We start from the raw sequence: 18,899 nt of genomic DNA on the forward strand, positions 1-18,899 counted from the left end.
TATTTGTTTCAACTCACTATGTACCCTATTTCCACTTATCCTATATCATACCACACAATTCTTGATAGTTCTACTTGTATCTGTATTGAAATTGTCCACCAATATATCCATGTACTTGATACGTTGGGTCAATTTTAGCAAAATCTGAGAGGAGTATACGAACTTATATCCATATCAAATATTATCTAAACATAACGGAAAATATAACAATCAAGAAAGTTTCGATGAGACTAACTACATAACTATTCACAAAAGAGGCAACTTTTGATACAGTATAACTCAAACTTTATGCTCATAAAGCGAAGGTGGTATACCAAATTTTTTTCCAAATGAGAATGAGAGCTCAAGTTATACATATGACAAAGGAACGTTAATTCAACATGAACAAATTGAATCCATTTCTTCTAGAAACTTATAGTGTCGTTGAAATGAATGTCGATAAGAAGAATTTGCTTCTTTTTTATTATTTCAAGAATATTTCATCCAATATCATAATATTAACACCCTTGTCATTGCCAGATGTATCTGATTGAACGGACTTTATTTTGTTAGCTTAACTATGCATCAGTATTTAAATTGATACCATCCTGAAAATAAGAGTGGTTGTGAATAATTTTTCAGATGTTTGTGTTGAAAAGTATTCTATGTTAGTTCGAGCCAGTTTTGCCCAGTAAGTACATGTACGGATTCCACAATTCCCAATCAATCTAATCAGGTCTGTCACTATATGCTGTAGATTTATAGAAGAATAAATAAATGTTAGTCACTCCTTCATTATCTTAGAACAAGAAATATAACAACCATTCATTTTGGAGCACGGTTTCATACTGATTACAGAATTAATTATAAAATGGCCGTTTGACAGACGAGCTACTTTTCTGAGGTTGTCAACACTTTCGCTATTGTGATTATAATCTGTCCGCCATGTTTTTGATGTCATCTGTCAAAATTTAGATGTCATCGGAATATTTTTCTTTATTTTCGAACTTCTACGGTCACTGACATAACTTTATTCGACAAACTTCACTAGATTATATAAGCTAGTGCCTGAATCTTCATCAGTATAAAAAATGAATTTAATTCACTCTTCAGTTCAACATAAACAGTACCTTTCAAATGTTTAATAATTAACTGCGTTAGCGTTTGATTTCGAGTAACAACACAATATATGAAAACACATTATTTTTTTATCATTGGCGTAGGGATAGATTCTTTCCCAACATACATAACTAAGGTTTTTGAGTGGATTCGTGAAAAGTGTTTCTATCTAATTCAAGTACTGAACAATAATTTAATTTTCAGGCCAATTATCTAAACATAAAAGGCAACTAGTTAATGTATTATTCAGCCAGCTCTGATGTTTTCTTATGGTTAACGAAACCCAGGAAAACGGCCATCTGAATGAATGCTGAGAAAATCCCTAGCACTCAATACCGGAAACTGAGGGTTGTAGCCTTTCCACCATTATAAGTTACTTGTTTTCTTATCACATCGTTGCAAAAATACATTGTTGAAACTCCTCAATCCTTCTCATCCTAGGCGATGATGATGAAGCCACCTGATATAAGGCATCAAAATAAATTTCAAAAGCCTTTGTCATGATCAGATTCTGAACTTCGCAGTGTCTCCGTTGTTTGTGATTTTTCACGTTCAAGTTTAGAGAAATAAATATACATAATTTCAAATTTTTCTAGTCTGGTTTTCTTTAATTCTTTATCCCACGTGGTAGCGTCAAAACTTTTAATTCATGCAGAGGATCCTAAGTTAAGACAGTGGTATAAATCCAATTGGTTTTCTGGTAGTGTTTTAGAATTTTATCTCTGGCTGAAATCCCATAATAATAAGGCTTTAATGGCTCATTCAATAATTTTACCTTCTTTACCAATTAATTGCTTGATTGATACAATAACCATTAGCAAAGTACATATTTTTCGTAAAAATATCTATGCTAATGCTGCTAAACCGTTTTTCATATTCGTGTGAACGATCAAATTTATGAACTCATTTTTGAAAATGATTGTCGTAATTTACAGGGATAACCAAAATTATCATACTGACTAGCAATTTTAAAATAAATATTAAAAAAAGAACTCAATCACCAAATTTCTTTAGAGGGTTCTGCGAAACTGTTGTGCGAGATTTTAGACGAGACTTTTTGAAAGGATTGTCTTTTCTCGTAAGAAAATTTCAAGTATTGTATCGAGTTTCGTGGATACCACTAACTTCACCCGAGAAACGTGCACCTTATAAAAAATTGGTAATTCGCTGGACTATGTGTGCAGAATATTTTTTTTTTCAGAAACGTAACTTTTTCTGAAAAAAGTTACTTTTCCATTTAACTGCTTGCATATAGGGTGGTAATTACAAAATTTTAGTATAAATTTTAGAATTCACATTTTTTAGTTAGTTGGAGGTTTTTTAGAACTCAAACTCAGCAGATATTAATCTGAAATACATCGTCAGCAGCCCAAAGGCCCTTATTTGGAAATTAAACAAATCGAAAGAAAAGCATTTATTCAACTATTTCTCAACACATATTATCTTATAACTACTCCTATCAAAAATAAAAAGCTCAGCATGCATATAACAATTTTCTTCGTCAAATAACACATAAAATATTACATGTAGTGTGAGTTTGGGAATATCAAAAAAATATATTAAAAAGTTAATACAAATAAATACCATATTGTTTCATATACCTACCTAATAATAGAAAAATGGAACATTAACAAAAGAAATTTCCGAACTGAAATGGCCTCATTATGTTTAAAGTTTTGCCGGCTATTATAAGCGACATCTTCAAAAGAAGAAATTGAATGACTACATAAATATTGCCTGACACCAATAAATCAAATTTTAACAACAAAACAGAAATCTCGTTGTAATTTCTGAACAATCTTGGTTTCTGAGGCTTGATTACCTAATAATCTAAAAGCTAGCAACGTTTTTGAGAGAGAATTTCAGGTAGGCTAGTTTTGCTAGTTTCTCACTCTCCTGGACATCATACGAGCTACCTCGCTGGCGGTAGTGGTTGTATTCATCTGTGCGTACCTGTATAAGTAATTTTTCAAATCGTTTCAAGAAATTTCTTTTTTTATTTTTATTGAACTTTTTGCAACATGAATCTATTACTGCCAGATATTTTCATTGTTGTTTAAACTATGCCAGACGGTAATTGTTTTTCCAAAATATTTTAGTGGGGCAGAAATTTGATATTATTTAAGTATGTAAAAACCTAAAGTTAATTTGAAAAACAATAATTCATTTGTTAAAACTACAAGTGAAAAGTGATTGGGCTTGTTGGAAGAGACAACAGTCAAGATGGCGTTAGTTTAGTCACTTTGGTGTATTCGTTTGCTATTATTGGTAATCTTTTTGATAAAATTGTGTTACAATGGCTAGTGAAAAATCAAAATGTGTTTTTTGTAGAGACAGCAATGAAAAAATAATGTAGAAGATAAATTAAAAAAGTGCAAGTTAATGATACAGATGGTTATCACAAAAATTGTTATAACAGTTTTACTGATAAAATATCGTAATTTATCTAAAATTAATTTGTCGTCCAACAATAAATCTTCGCAGCACATCTAGTTCAATTCGATATCAAATATTGCAGTAGGTACATGTCAGCAAAACCCTGCCAGATAATACATCTCAAAATGCACATACGGAAGTTAATATCCAAAAAGTTATTCGATTTGGCAATAAATTTATTGTTTGGCAAATTAATTTTAGGTTTTTGGATAACCAAATGAAATATTTCGGAAAAAAAAATTTCAATTCGAAATTTGCGTCTGGCACAGTTTAAACAACAATAAAAATATCAAACAATAATAAATTCATGTTGCAAAAAGTTCAATAAAAATAATAAAAAAAGCAACTTCTTAAAATGATTTGAAAAATTTGTATCCGGGAGAATGAGTGAGATAGCATATCACAAAAGTGGCCTACCTGAAATTCTTGTTTTCAGTCATTGTATCACAAATATTATTATTTCTTCTCCTACTAGCCGGTGAAATGTAAAGTTTTAACACAACATCAGAGGGAACTCAATTCGAAACTATTTTACCTTATTGTGTTACCAAATACCAATAGTGATACTAACACTTGAAAAATATTTCTTCATAACTTAATCATTAATAGAATTTATGCTTTACAATTATCGCAGATACATCATCCTGTCCATACTGTACACGTATACAGTCTTTATAGATTTCGTGGGCCATATTTGCTAAAAGAACTCGTTGTTGGACCTGTTCAGAAATCTCCAATATATTTTTTAAATCTGTTTGCATTTGATGTAGAGGTTGCTCCGTGTTGCCGTAAGTACTTTCAATTATCAAGTTCCCTTTGTTTCTTAAATAAGTACAACTCATATCAGTTTCATTAAAAATTTCTAAAAATATTTTGGGTGGAATTCCCAGTCTTTCTACCAATGACATTCCTTCTGAAAAAGCACCCAAACTAACTCCTTTTATCATTTGAACAATAAGGTTTATCTTAATTCCATTCCTACAAACAATGTCAACTTAATTACTTAAAGGGCAAGTAAAAATGAGGTGAAGTGAAAAAAGGTTAATGAATATCATGAGGATAAACCCACCCATTGAAGATATTCTTATGTGTTCACGATTTCTTTGTTATATTCAGAGAACAAAACTCTTTGACAAATAAAAAAATAAATCTGTATAGAACAAAGTTGAATTGAGTTATAATGAACAACCGTTTCGCAAGGTATTGAAGCATTCCAGGGTTGATACTTAGATTTTGAAATAGACAAATAAAAACAAATATTTATAATTGGATATGGTTTCATTGTTCTCCAAAATAGTCTACATTAAGATCAAAACACTTTTGCCTGCATTTGAACCAATTGTCGAAGCATATTTTCTATTCCAATTGGGGTACCTCCAAAACATGTTATTTCAAAGCATCAACCGCTTCTTCGTTGATTCTGCAATTTATTTTGATTTTCGGGGATAAGAAGAAATCAATTTGTGCCAAACAAGGACTGTTGAATGTGTGAGAGTTCGCATTGTCGTGGTGGAGAATGATTCATCCTCTGCGATTCATCCTCTACTTCTGTCAAACAAATGCTGGTGTACCATTCAGAATTGACCGTTCTACGTTGCTCTAATGGAACGGTGGCAAAATGTCCAGTTATAACGAAAAAACAGGCGACCATTTGCTTCCAACAACTTTTGTTGGATTTGACTCGTCTTAAAAGACTCATACAATCGATTGTTGTTTAGTTTCGGGCTCATATGCATAGATCCATGATTCGTCGCCTGTCACGATCTTTTATACCTCTTTTGAAGGACTGCGATTGAATTTTTTAGCATTTCTTTGCACAAGTCGATACGAGCTTTTTTCGAGTGATTGTCAAATTATATGTATCCAACGCGAACAAATTTTTTTGAGTATGCCCAAATATGCCTCAATCGAACGGTATGTTAGAACATCGATATTTTCTAGAACAACTTTCACGAAATTCATCTTGTAGAGAAGTGCGACTACGATTGATAATAATAAATAAATAATAATCTTAAACTATAAGAAAGCACCTTGAACTGATCTGATACTACTGATACTTAGTTAGTAACTGAATAATGTTGTAGATGAATAAGCTATAATGCCTACAAACTTAGGAGAGATTATTCTCCACAGAGTCGAGAACATCCTAAACATAATTTCAGAGCACAAATTTTACTGATATCAAGAACATACCGTAACCCAATAGTGTTACAACATAATACAAGCCTTTAAGAGCCTGGAAAAGATGTTAGCCAATGTTAGCCAAGCATTTGTGGTGAGGGATTGTTGAATAGAATTGTAATTTGTATTCTAATATTCACGAAAATCTTCGCCAATTGACAAATAATTTAGAACAAGAATGAATAACGAAAATCTAAAACCGGATTATAGAATGACTTTAGAATGAGATACCCATGATCCAGACTATGTGGAGGAAGTCTTTAGGTACATTATAATTATGCTATATGTTATCTACACTCACCCAGCTGCTCCAAAATAGTATGAAGCTTTGCTTATCATTTCAAAGAAAGGTTGACATATATTAAATAAACTTTGGTCTCCAGCAGTATATAACGTGATAGTTCCTTCTTTAATCTCCTTTCTGTGACCTTGAAATGCCAATTCTAAATATTTTCCACCTTTAGATTTAATTCTGTCGCTGAATATTACAGAGCTTTCTGGTTTAATTCTAGTCATTACAAGAATACCTAAAAATTAACACTTCCATTACCTGATTATCAGCATCAATAAGCCCCAATATTGTACATTTGTACAAATCGCGAATATGTCAGGTGTAATAAGAAAATTTTCATTCATTTAAACATGAAAAAAGCGGACTCTTTTAAAGTTCTATTAGCAATGAGATAAGAAAGAACCTCTCAAATTGCATCCTAGATAATGCAGTGAACAATTTTTTACACAATGTTGTTACAAAATCTTCATATAATAGAATTTTGATATATTATGTTCTTCATAATAATAAACCAAGATCAAGAGTATTCATTCAAGAATATTAGGTCCACCAAATAAGAGCGTGTTAATTGAAAATTAATTTTTAGATGTTCTATTTTCCAATTATTAGAAAAATTAGCACATTGAAATACTTCAATTCACTTACATTTACCCTCTAGCATATTTTCAGTTTCACTTGCCGCTTCAAACTCCCATTCTATAACATGTTTGGTAACTTCGTCATCTGACAGGCAAACAAATATGATATCAGATTTTAGTAAAACAGCTCTTGGGGTTATCATAATTTTTATATTTTTTGTCTGATCCAATGTTCTTTTCAGTTTCCGGCATTTTTTAATTCTTCGATTGCTTATGTTAACAGTGCGACCCGATTTTATAAAATGTTTAGTAATTTCTTCTCCAACTAGTCCTATAAAATATTTGTAAATACTTTCAATGAATGTTTATGAATGAATTTTTTTTTTCATTTTTCAGGGTAAGTGTTTATGATTCAAGCATTTTAATCATTAAAAATAATGAAACGTTATAATTTCAAATAAAATAAACACAATTCTTATCTTCACGTTAGATAAATTAGATCAGTTAACGAGATATTTTACCAGAAACACTGTATGCTATTTTTTAATTAATTTTGACTATATGTCTTCAAGAATTTATGAGTTCGATCAGAAAAGACGGAGAACCGACCTAATATTAGTTTAGGAGTAATTTTATGCTTAAAAGTTAATGTACGAAGGTTGTCTGAAAAGTTTCCCACCTCAACCTGAAGATAATACAAGCTGGGAAATATATTCTCACTAGAGTTTGAGCCATTATGGATGCTTAGTTTCTGTTTGACAATCGTATAAGTGAATCTTTAGGATTTAGACAATATGTACGAAGACTCTGCACCATCATTAACGACCGTAAAATTTTAGCCAGTTGAATTCGAACATGACCATACCAAATGATACTGGACGACCGTCGAATTACGGTTAGAAAGATAGAAAAAGTTATCGGCATATCATAAAAACTAATTTGCCATATACTGAATTAACAATTATCCATGTGTAAGCTATTCACGTGTTTGGTACCGCGACAGTGTATTGCAAAGGGTGAACCTGCTTCGAAAAAGGAAAACATGTTTTTTCGGCCAAAAAGTAATGACTACCGTTTTATGAGATAGTCATAAGATGACGAGAGAACTTGCAAAAAAGCAACAGCATTTGAAGAAAAGTGTTTTTCTATCAGAACAACGCACCTTCTCACACTTCGGTAATTTATGGCTGAAATTCACGCATTACACTTTGAATTTTCACCTACATCAGACAAGAACATTATCGCATACGTAAGCGAACTGTTATTTGGAAGGGTTATTAAGGTTTTAGCCTCGCCGGACAAGTGTTCACTTAAAAAAGGACTATTTTGAAAAATGAAGATGAAGGTGCACGATATTTTTGTAACGGTAGGGTCTGTAATATCCATTGGTAGAACAACACTTGTTATAGCGTCGATGCTTCCTTTTGCTGCGAGGTTTTCTTCAAAGTCCTTTTACATTCTTATATTCGAACAATGTTTTGGGAACGTTATTATCGGAATTAGACATTTTTTGTGCTGTGATATGGGTCAGCATCTTGCAGCACTAGGATCGGTTTGTTTGCTAATGTTTTCCTAACCCTCTTGCACGTTTAGTTAAAATACATTTGCTGTTTTGTCTTCACAAAGCCGATTTGTTTCAGAAAACAAAGTTGTTTGAACCACATTTCTAAAATAGTGATGATTCTTGAATTGCAAGAAACTTCTTCTGGTTTGAAATTAAATTAAACTGTGTTTTATATCCCAAAATAATAAAATTTATTGATTATATGATGAATGTGAAAGATACTTTGTACAATCGGAAATGGATAAAAATTATTAAAGAATGGTCAATTGTCTACCAGATCCCAGGTTGGGATATAGATATTGGATGCAAAGATAGTAAAACGTGAAAAATATCTTTCCAAATTATATTCAAAAATTCCATGAATTAAATTAAGCCAAAAGATATGGACTATGTACCTATAATTTTTGTTCTAGATATAACTTACCCATGCCAATGACACCAATATTATATGTCTCCTTCAAATCATAACCTGTATCTTCTGTGTCTTCATCGGCAATAGACGCTCTAGTCTTTGCTATTTTAACTGGAGTGTTTTTCACGGAAGGCCGTTTTCGTTTTTTCGATTTTGATATGTTGAAATTAATGTGGTATCCACTGTCTTGTTTTTGCTTTTGCAAATGATCGTCAGCTTCGTTGATAGCTTTTAAGAATGACAGCGTTTTAGGAGCCTTCAAGTATTTCTTTTTATTTTTTTCATAATCACTTATTTTTTTCAGTTCCAGCCATGCAGTTGTATGTTCTCCGAAAAAGCGAACAGGGTAAAATTCTCTTTCTGATTTTTCAGGAGACTTTCCCAAATCTTCTTCCCATTCATTAATTATAACTGCCGGCCAGCGAGGGTAACCCACCAATTTTGCCCAAACTATTTGTTGTAATTTGTATGCCATTAGGCTAGCTCATATGTTTTTCTGAAATAAATAAACTATCAGAAACAATCATAATCTACAAAGGCATCGGGAATTTTTATTAAGATTGAAGATTTATCTAACTGAAATATATCGATTGCTTCGGCATTTTGAAAATACTGAATTTTTGAATACGTTTTGAGTTGTTACTATAAATATTCGTATGAGAGAATCATTTTTAAAGTAAGAAGAATAATTTTGTTTGGGGTTGATGTATTCTTTGAAAAAACTTATTATAATAGATCTCGAGATTTCAGTATTGTTACAGATAATCTAAAGTTTCGGAAAATTTTATTACGGGTTACTCTGGTCATAGGTATTTCACCTAGTGTCAAGTAAATTTGATTTTTATAAATATTTAAAGGTTTTTCTGATATTGGAATATTTAAAATTGGATTTTCTACTGCTGTGTGTATAGTATCTAAAGTCTTGTCGCTATCGTCTTCGTTTTTTATGATGTTTTTGCAGGGTTTTCTAATATCAAGTCTGAAAAGATATTTATTCATTTATTTTGTATGTTTTGTTGATTTTTGTCAAATGTCCATAACATTTCTGATAGATCTACATTGTCTAAAATCGGCAAAGGTTGTTTATTGTTTTCTTATTCTTGAGGAATTTGATAAGATCAATTAAATCGTTTTCGTCAAAATTTGCGTCAACAGATGCAGTTTCAAGTGAATTAGCTACTACAAACTACTACGTTATTTTTTCTTTTTATATATTTAATTTCACACTTTCCATAAACTTATTTTGAATGAATAACTATTTATTACATAAATCAATATTTAAATTCATATTAATAAGATCTTGTTATCCTTTAACTCCATCATAAAATTCGTGGAAGTCGTACAAAACATAATCAATTAAAAAATAATTAGATTTGGATTGTGGAAATGTAGGTACTAAAGCTTGATATCTTATATTTTTACTTCCTAAGCTTGTCAATACTTTAACATTTGAATTATAAATGGTTTGTGGATAATATTTCTCAATAAGGGATGGTTTAGTTAAACCAGAAACTACCTGTGTCTATCAGCAATTGTAACTTAGCTTTATTTATTTCAATTTAGGATAGACGGTTGTTTGAAAAATGACTACCTCGTCACTTTGGACGGGACGGGTATCTGAAAATTTTCGTTTTCTTCGGGGTTTTCTAGTGATTCTTCTATTGGCTATTAAAGCGATTTCTTGTTTGTAATGAAGGGATTTTTGGAGTCGTGAATATCGGAACGGGTTTTGGTGAATTATTTTGATTTAGATTAGGTTGAAAGACATTTTTCGGGGGGCCAAATACTTGTCTATTCGTGAAATATTTCCGTTTTGCGGGATTGGTTGAATATTCATTTTAAGAATATTGATCTGGTCACTGAAAATTATTTGAATAAGATCAATTTGGTGAATTACTTTGGAAAAAGTTTTATTTTGATCAACGTGGAGAATTATTGGGAAACGACATGTTTCAATAAACGTTAATGTTATGGTTAGAATAATTTCTTTCATTATTGTGATGCGGTTTGTTAAAATTAAATCTACTTAGTTGAACAAATTTATCATTAAAATTTCCGTACATGTTTTAAAAATATTACAACTCCGTTACAAATGCAATAGCGTATTCTAGACTTTCTGGCCTTTTCAAATGCATATTATTTTTGAGAATATCGGTGCATCCGGCAATGAATTTGTTTAAAGCGGTTTTATTATAATGATTAATTTGGCAATCTTTTTCAATTTGGTTCATGTTTATATCGTTACTAATTCTCTGTAATACCTTACTTCTAATTAATTGTAACCTACTACCAAAGTCAATTAAATGAGAGGTCTACTTCTAGTTAATTTTTGTATGAGACAGTCTAGATCTCGCCTATCTGTGTACCATTGTAGCAAAGTTCATTTTAATATATTACAACTATTTATTTCTGTTCGATTGCCTACCATAAATTCTGCTTTTCCTACTAACTTCTCTTGTGTGTATTCCAAAATATGAAAATTTAATTCTGGATCATTATATTTGATATGCACTTATTAAATTTTCACATCTAACTAATGTATAAAATAACTATAGTTTATTTCAGAAATGTATAGAGTAATAAAATCTCCTTAGGTATTCAAAGGGACCACAGAGTGACCCAACGAATATATAACACACTTGCATAGTTTGGCATTGATTTTATTGTGCGGTGCATGTAGTACCCACAGTTGGGGTCAATATATGGGTTTAGCCTATTGTTATCCATTAACAAACATTGAAAATAAATTATAGAAAATCATAATGTTCTTCGTCATCTGAGGAACTGTCATCTCCTCTTGACGTTATAATTAACGGGTCGACGGTTCGATCGATCAAGTAGTCAAGATCCCATATTTTCTCCTCTTCTTTAATGACATGCTGGACTGCTTTTCGCCAGTTCTCTGGTGTCACCTTAATGGCTTAACGTCTTTCATTTTGAATGTCGTGTTGTGTCTTGCTACAAATCTTTTCACTTGTGCCCATATAAGTTCTATAGGATTTAGTTCGCAACGATATGGCGGTGTGCGCAGCAAAGTTACACTATGTTTTTCTGCTATATCTTCCACTGCGTATTTCATAAAACGATGTTTGTGTAAATTTGCTATTGCTAATAGTTCTTTTTTATCAAATTATCTTCAAATACTCTTGGTGGTTAACCAGTCAATAATTTCTTGTTTTCTTTAAGTTGAAGTTGGAATATTCTCTATGCGTCGAGAATGATAACTTGCGTTATCCATAACTACTACTTAATCAGCCGGAAGAGATTTTATCATTTCACCAAAATAGTCTTCAAAAACATCCGAATCTATGTTCTCGTGGTAATCTCCCGAATGGCACGACTGAAAGGTTAGCAAACCTTCTTTTAAAAATCCCCCTTCGCTTCCAATATGGATGATGGACGAAAGCTTTGAGAGCACTGGTTAAATTTTTGTCATGCCACATTTTTGGTACTGTATAACCATCTTTAATCTACTTTTCATCAAGATAAAAGAATTTCTTCTGCTCTGTTCTATGCTGCTTTATACTTCTTAATTATTTTCGTCGCCAGCAAACAATTTCATCGCTTTCCAGTAAAAGTGCTTTACAGTTATGCTTTTCCCAGGCAAAATCCATATTTCTCAAAGTGGTCCATAGAAGTTTTTTAGTTATCAACGGAATATACTGTCATCCTGGCCAAGCTCCATTAATCTTATCTAGGGTGGGTATTTCTTTTTTAAAATAAAAGAGTGAACTTTTCTACGAATTACACTTTTGATGTCTTCATCAAGAACTTTTACTGGTCTGCCTGGACTTTTCTAGGGAGGTTCCACTTTGCCTGCTATCTTTCTGCTCCGCAATAATTTAAAAACGGTGGACTTTCCAACTCCAGCCATTCGGGAACATCGGTCGACAGTTTCTTGTCCAGTAAATAATAATAATAATAATAATAATAATAATAATACTAATAATAATAATAATAATAATAAAAAATATCTCCTAATAGTGGAGAATTATTGGAACATCTTTTCGTTGGTGTAAATGTCGCCATTTTATTACCAATCATATAATACTGTGAACACTATTTACACGGCTTAACAGCAAATACTGATTCGTTAAACTAAACATATATACTTATAAAGGTCTAAAAATTTTAGGTAAGGCACCATTGCCCTTACGGCGCATGATTAAGCCGAATCTAAAATAGGGTTGGAATTAGGCAAAGGCACTAATAGAAGGTTAAACAGTAACGCAAAACGTAACTGTATAATCTACTACCTAAGTAATCCCTACACAATATTTCAAGACCTACACCTATGGCCGACACCGAAATTGAGCCGAACTGGACAGAAGTTAATTTTTCAAACATTTTTTGAATTTTAATTAATAAACTATTTCTTTGTTTTAGATTCTAATACAACATTTTTATTACAAAAAATATACTTACTCAGATAAAAAAACTATACGAAGACAATAACAACTTGAATGTTCTGTTTCGACTATGAATTGTCAACCTACACTGTAGATAACGCAATAACATCTGTAATAATATCCTAAGATTATATATATACTCGATAAAATCGAAGAATTTTATTCTATCACCACCTCTCTCATGGGTACCTAACAGGCACAACATACATTTCCAGTCAATGTTGACAGATGTTTTTAAAAATCAGAATACCTAAGCCCATTTAAATAAAGATTATATATACACAATAAAATTAAATTATCTTTTGCAGCTATTTTCTCACACAATTATTCTACTCAATTCAAACTATCCTAAAACATATTTTTTTATTCTCCATATATTTTATTTTTGAATTTCAAATAGAATTTAGTAATGTCTATAGCAAATCTATTTGAGATGACTTTCTAGATGACCGAAAAATAATGGAGATCAAACTAACAACATAAAGTTAGTAAACATAAACTTTAATCGCATATCTCAATGCCGCTTTTCCTTTTACAAGTCACAATAATTTGGAGTAACGACATATGTCCCGGTAATATCAGCAATCCTTTGGGGCAGACATTTTTAGTAAGTATTTCCACCAGAAAAATTGCACAGAAGCCTCGGGATTTTAAAGAAGTAACAGCCTTCATATTCTAGTCCATTAACCTTAAGTTCATATATATCATACCCAAACCCACAACCAAGGTAAGATCAAAGAGTCACCCACGTCAAAATCTTATTCGCATCTGCTATAATTAGTTTTGATATTCCATGACTGAAAAATGATCTTCATTTATTTTTATTATTTATTTATTTGTAATATTTGTCATATGAGCTGGTAGTTTTGTTACACTTTTAGGATGTAGCCATTTACAGTCTAAAAATAGTGTTTCTAATAGTTACTTAATTTCAAGCATGTTTGCGTAATTGGTTGCCATAATTTTATTAGTGAAAAAAAGAAAAATGTTATATAATTAACTACATAAATAATCGTTTCATGATGATGGATGAATAAATTAAATATAGGTACTTATTTTCCATCTAGCACTGTTACTTTTACGGTCTAAAGTGATCATGCAACACTGCATGCATAGATATTCGCTCGAACTCTCAAACACACTTTTTTCTTTTTATCTGTTGCTGCGTAGAAGCAAAAATTCCAACCTTCGTATAATATTCTCTTGTTATTTAGAAATGATAAGATTTCCAGAGAAAACTGATCTAATAGCTAGGAATCTGGTAGCAATTTAGGTTTATGGTTTTATCGACCAGGACTCCTAGATTAAGTAGAAAAAATAAGTGGCAACCTTTTTTTAAATAATGTCAAAATTGAGAAAAAAACCTGCCAAAATTATATTATCGTATATTATCATAAATTATATCTATTAAATACATTTTATAAATGTTGAAATTATAGCTGGAAGGATGGTAAGAATATAAAAACAATGAACTTTTCCATTGTATTTTTTACAATTATTTTTATGTTTTATAGAGAATTTGTAAATATGAGAAAAAGGTGGCAGACATCCACAACTCTGATTTTAGACGTAATATACAAAACAAATACGTAATTTCTTTTCTTGTTTTATTTTTTCCTGTACTATTGAAAAAGTCATTTCAAATTACTATTATTTTAAATTCCTCTTAATTATAGTTACACTATTGATCTGAATATATATTTATAAGATAAATCAGTCAATTCTTTCTTCGTCACTTCCATCCATGTTAGTAGCGAGATCTGCACTATCAACCATTATCTTTCCTAGATCTGAAAAATAAACATACATTAAAATCTGAATCTGCATTTAAAAAAACTAAATGAATTAAAAACTACACACTAATTACGTGCTAGATCTACTACCACAGAACATACCAAAAAGAAGCTCAACTTGTAGGTAAATTTCGACAACACAAATTTAGTTCTGCCACTTAGCAATCATAACGCTAGTGTAATAAAAATGTGTCATTACTGTCAATTCCAAAATGTCATCAATTTCTGAATTCCCGCCTCCTTCAGATTTCGATACACAAATAGGTAATATTATCAGAAATTTAATTTATACTTATGATTGCTTGTTGAAATCGGTTTGAATGGAGAATATATATTTCTCAGCATACAGTCAGGTTGTAATTTTATATTAATGAGAATTTGTTTCAGAGCCAGATAGAGAGCGTAGCCCTAGAGGACGAAGGATCTGGAAATGACTAAAAAATTAGCTAAGTATTATTTTCTGTAATTTTCCGTTGAATATTTCAGGATTGACTTAAAGGTAGGTAAGAGATTCAAGTATAGATGTGGAGGATGTTGAGATGTTATCTGAAGGAATCATGTGGGATAAAAATTTTTCTTTTCTTTATTACATAAGTAGGCTGATTTATTTTACAATTTTATTAATTTATGTTTACATAGAGAATATTTATTTATGTAGTTACAAATTTTTATGTTTATTTTTCTTTAAAAGGCTGTATTACTTATGTGTAATAATTTTATTTTCTTGTTTTGATTCTGTTACTCGTTTATGAATTTTCAAGACTTTTGTTTGTATAGAATATTTTTTTTGTTAAATCCCATAATGATACTATTGTATCATTGTAATAATATTATTTTACTGTTTTATTTCTCGTTAGTATTTATTTATTTATTACACTTTTCAATATGTTTGTTAGAAAAATCTGTATTTTGTTAGTTCTTATTTTAAAAGTGATATTGTAATCATGTCTACTAATTTTCCTTGGTTTAGTTGAAAATGTATGTAAATATTTTGTAAATAAACGTGTCCAGGGTGTTTTTTTATCGTGAATGCAGGAAACTGCGAAATCGGAACTGGATGGAAATGAATAACATAGAACACAGTACATATTCTTCATTGTAAATTTAAATGAACCGCGAAAATAAATTATTTCTGCCACTTACCATCGAGGGCACTGGCATCGAAAATCCATTGAATAACAACTAAGTTCGCAATTCTTCTGAGAGTATGTTCTGTGTCTGTTAGTAGCTCATGAATTATGCCTTTCTATGTAAAAAGCTAATTATTCTAATCTGTCTGCCGATGAAGTAATTTTTTTCATATATCATAATAATAAAAAAAATAATTATCCTGAAACACAGCAGGAGTAGCTTCTAACACTAATATTAATTTTTTTATATTAACTTTATTTTATTAATACCAACAACAGGTTATATCTTTTATGATACTTATAATTATTTACAAGCTGCTATTTGATATTGCAACAATTAATGAATTAATACTTTAATATTATCAACCTTTGTCAGACGATGATATATAAAATTTACTGTCACCAGCTCCCTAGCTATAGTAATAAATATGACAGAATGTAGTAGACTTTTTCGTGCAAAACAAGAAAGTTTAGTGGAGATATTTCGGATTTAAGCCCAACATTTTCACCAATGAAAAGAGATATACCCATCTACAATGAAGGTATTTGAAGTTGCAGACAGAAGCATTCAATTATAGCCTAGGCGTCCAGTAAAATGTGGCAATATGTAGAATGACAACAGAAAGATGATGTGATTACATTTCCAAAACTTAAAAATCGATATGGTTACGCTGATCCACATATATCTAAAGATCTACGATTACTTTGTCATGCAGTTTTATATAATTTAAAAAGAATTTACATAACTCAGCTCCCTCCATATCATATCTTGTCCATATGAATGGAATATATTCAATTTTAGCGTTATTATGACTTTTTAAAAAAAATCTTAAACAAGTTGATTTTTATTCTAAAATTGATAACTTACAGTATGACAATATTATCCCCTTCCAGCACCCCCTCTGAATTATAAGCACCCTATCGAAAATTTTAAATAAGAAAGAGGGTCGTGTGGCACCTGGTTGAAAAAGGATTTAAGTCCTCTGTTCAGCAATATGAAGTTTTTTAAATTTGGAGTAATCAAAACTGGGAAAATTAATTTTTAAGATGTAAAATTTTGATAACATCTCTATCATAAAACTTTACGTATAATCAGAATAAAAATGTCGCATAATATTTAGAATGTATTTTTCAATGTCCTTTACAACTGAATTCAATGTTCAAAATTACCACAATTCACTTCTTAACAATAACTGAAGTGATTTTGTACAACAATTTGTATGACCTCAAGGGTTATTTATTTCTTCCGTTATCCTAACTTTTAAATCAGCAATATTGTCTGGTCTATTGAAATATACTTTGAATTTTGACTAACCCCATAAGAAGTAATCGAGAGTAGTCCAATCAGGGGATCTAACCGACCATTCGATCGTTACACGTCTTCCATCCACCTATTGGGAAAAACTTTGTTCAAATAATTTCTAACTACGTGAAAAATGCAGTGGAGCTCCAGTAAATGGATCCATCTATCTCATTTGGATGATTAACATAAGAAAAAAGTCTGTAATGTAGCCACTAAGAAGTCAAAAAATCTAGATAAAACTGACCATTAACTGTAACCTTGAAAAAAATGAAGGCCAATAATTTTTTTATTAATGATATCAGCCCAAACGTTCACTTTTTTAGGATATCGAGTGTGAGCCTCACACATCCAGTGAGGATGTTCTCTGCTCCAATATCTACAGTTATGTTTGTTAACTGTAGATAGAAAAAACTATTTTGTTTATGAACAAATCTGCCTTCATTCTGTCCATCATTAATTCACAGAAGTGTTACCTTCTATCAGGATCATTTTCATTCAACTCCTGAAACAACTGAACTTTGTAAGGGTGGTGTTTTTATTTATGCAAAACTCTCAATTTTCTTACATCATTGTTGGCGACAAGCTCTCGAGTTGTCTTATGCGGATTTTTTTCAATCTCTAGGAGTACATCTTACTTTTTTCATCGGTAAATCGAACATTTCTACCTGGTTTTTAATATTTTTTACATGTCCAGTTTCACAAAACTTTTTTTCAATTCTACTAACTGTAGACAGCGAAACGTGTTGACCAGGATATTTATTATTAAAAATTTCACAAACCTCTTTTTGAGCTCTTGGTTTATTACCACAACCAATCATAATTAAAATATCTATTCTTTGAGTCTCGAACAATCGAGCCATAATTAAATTTAATACGTTCACAAATATTATACTAACGTCTTTTAGTAACTTTAACTTTAGCCTACTAGAACTGAGAATGTTTTTCACCAAAATATCTAAAAAAGGTATTTTACTATATAAAGAACACAAAGTTTAGTGGTAATCTTCTTATCCAAGCATAACAAAATTCATTCCATGACGATATTATGCTTAAAGTTATGTGGAATTAAAACTTCTGTAGAGCTGGATTTGAATAGGAAATAAGATGAGCAATATAAGAATTAAGGCTAGTCGGTATGAATTCACGTTTGGAATCAAATACATGCAAGACTAATTCTCATTTGTTATCTGATTTGTTGTTTTAACCCAACTTAAATAAAATTTTCAATGAATAATTCAAACAAAACTCGTTTAGATCTGTGATATATATGATTAGTGATAATGTAAAGGAATATAAAATTACTAGAAACGTGTAGGTGTATTCTGGATTTTTTAAGTCACAGGTGTTTTATACCTCATTGAATCGAACCAACGAACTGACTAGAATTATGCCGGGCCTTTATTTTAACAGGCACCTTGTTGAAACCCGCTTTTCATACTTCAATTACCACCTAACTACACTAAGCACAACACCGCATAGTCGGAAAAAAGCCGGGAGGAAACTTCTTTAACTAAGAACTTTTTAAGACGAACTTTCGCATTAAAATTAAAAATAATGAGGTCTAAAAACCAAAAAATAAATCTGCACCCACAAGCGTATGGCAAATTCATTTGCTTATCCCACAGCGGCCATTTTTAAACGAGCACCAACTCATTTTGACAGTTGGTTAGATTGCTCTACTAAATTTTGAATTGAAAAAAGAA

General features: G+C 31.0%; 1 protein-coding gene across 1 annotated transcript; it reads right to left on the reverse strand.

The window, feature by feature from the left end:
* Positions 1 to 4,136: 4,136 nt before the first annotated feature.
* Positions 4,137 to 13,064, reverse strand: LOC130894970 (cytokine-like nuclear factor N-PAC). The gene is made up of 5 exons (XM_057802045.1): positions 12,987 to 13,064; positions 8,574 to 9,057; positions 6,653 to 6,916; positions 6,017 to 6,242; positions 4,137 to 4,512 (listed from the first exon to the last, which is right to left on the reverse strand). Exons 2-5 carry the CDS (start codon positions 9,034 to 9,036, stop codon positions 4,137 to 4,139), a joined length of 1,329 nt encoding a protein of 442 aa, XP_057658028.1. The 5' UTR covers positions 9,037 to 9,057; positions 12,987 to 13,064.
* Positions 13,065 to 18,899: the final 5,835 nt, after the last annotated feature.

This window comes from Diorhabda carinulata, chromosome 1, assembly GCF_026250575.1.
Source record: "Diorhabda carinulata isolate Delta chromosome 1, icDioCari1.1, whole genome shotgun sequence".
NCBI lineage: Eukaryota > Metazoa > Arthropoda > Insecta > Coleoptera > Chrysomelidae > Diorhabda > Diorhabda carinulata.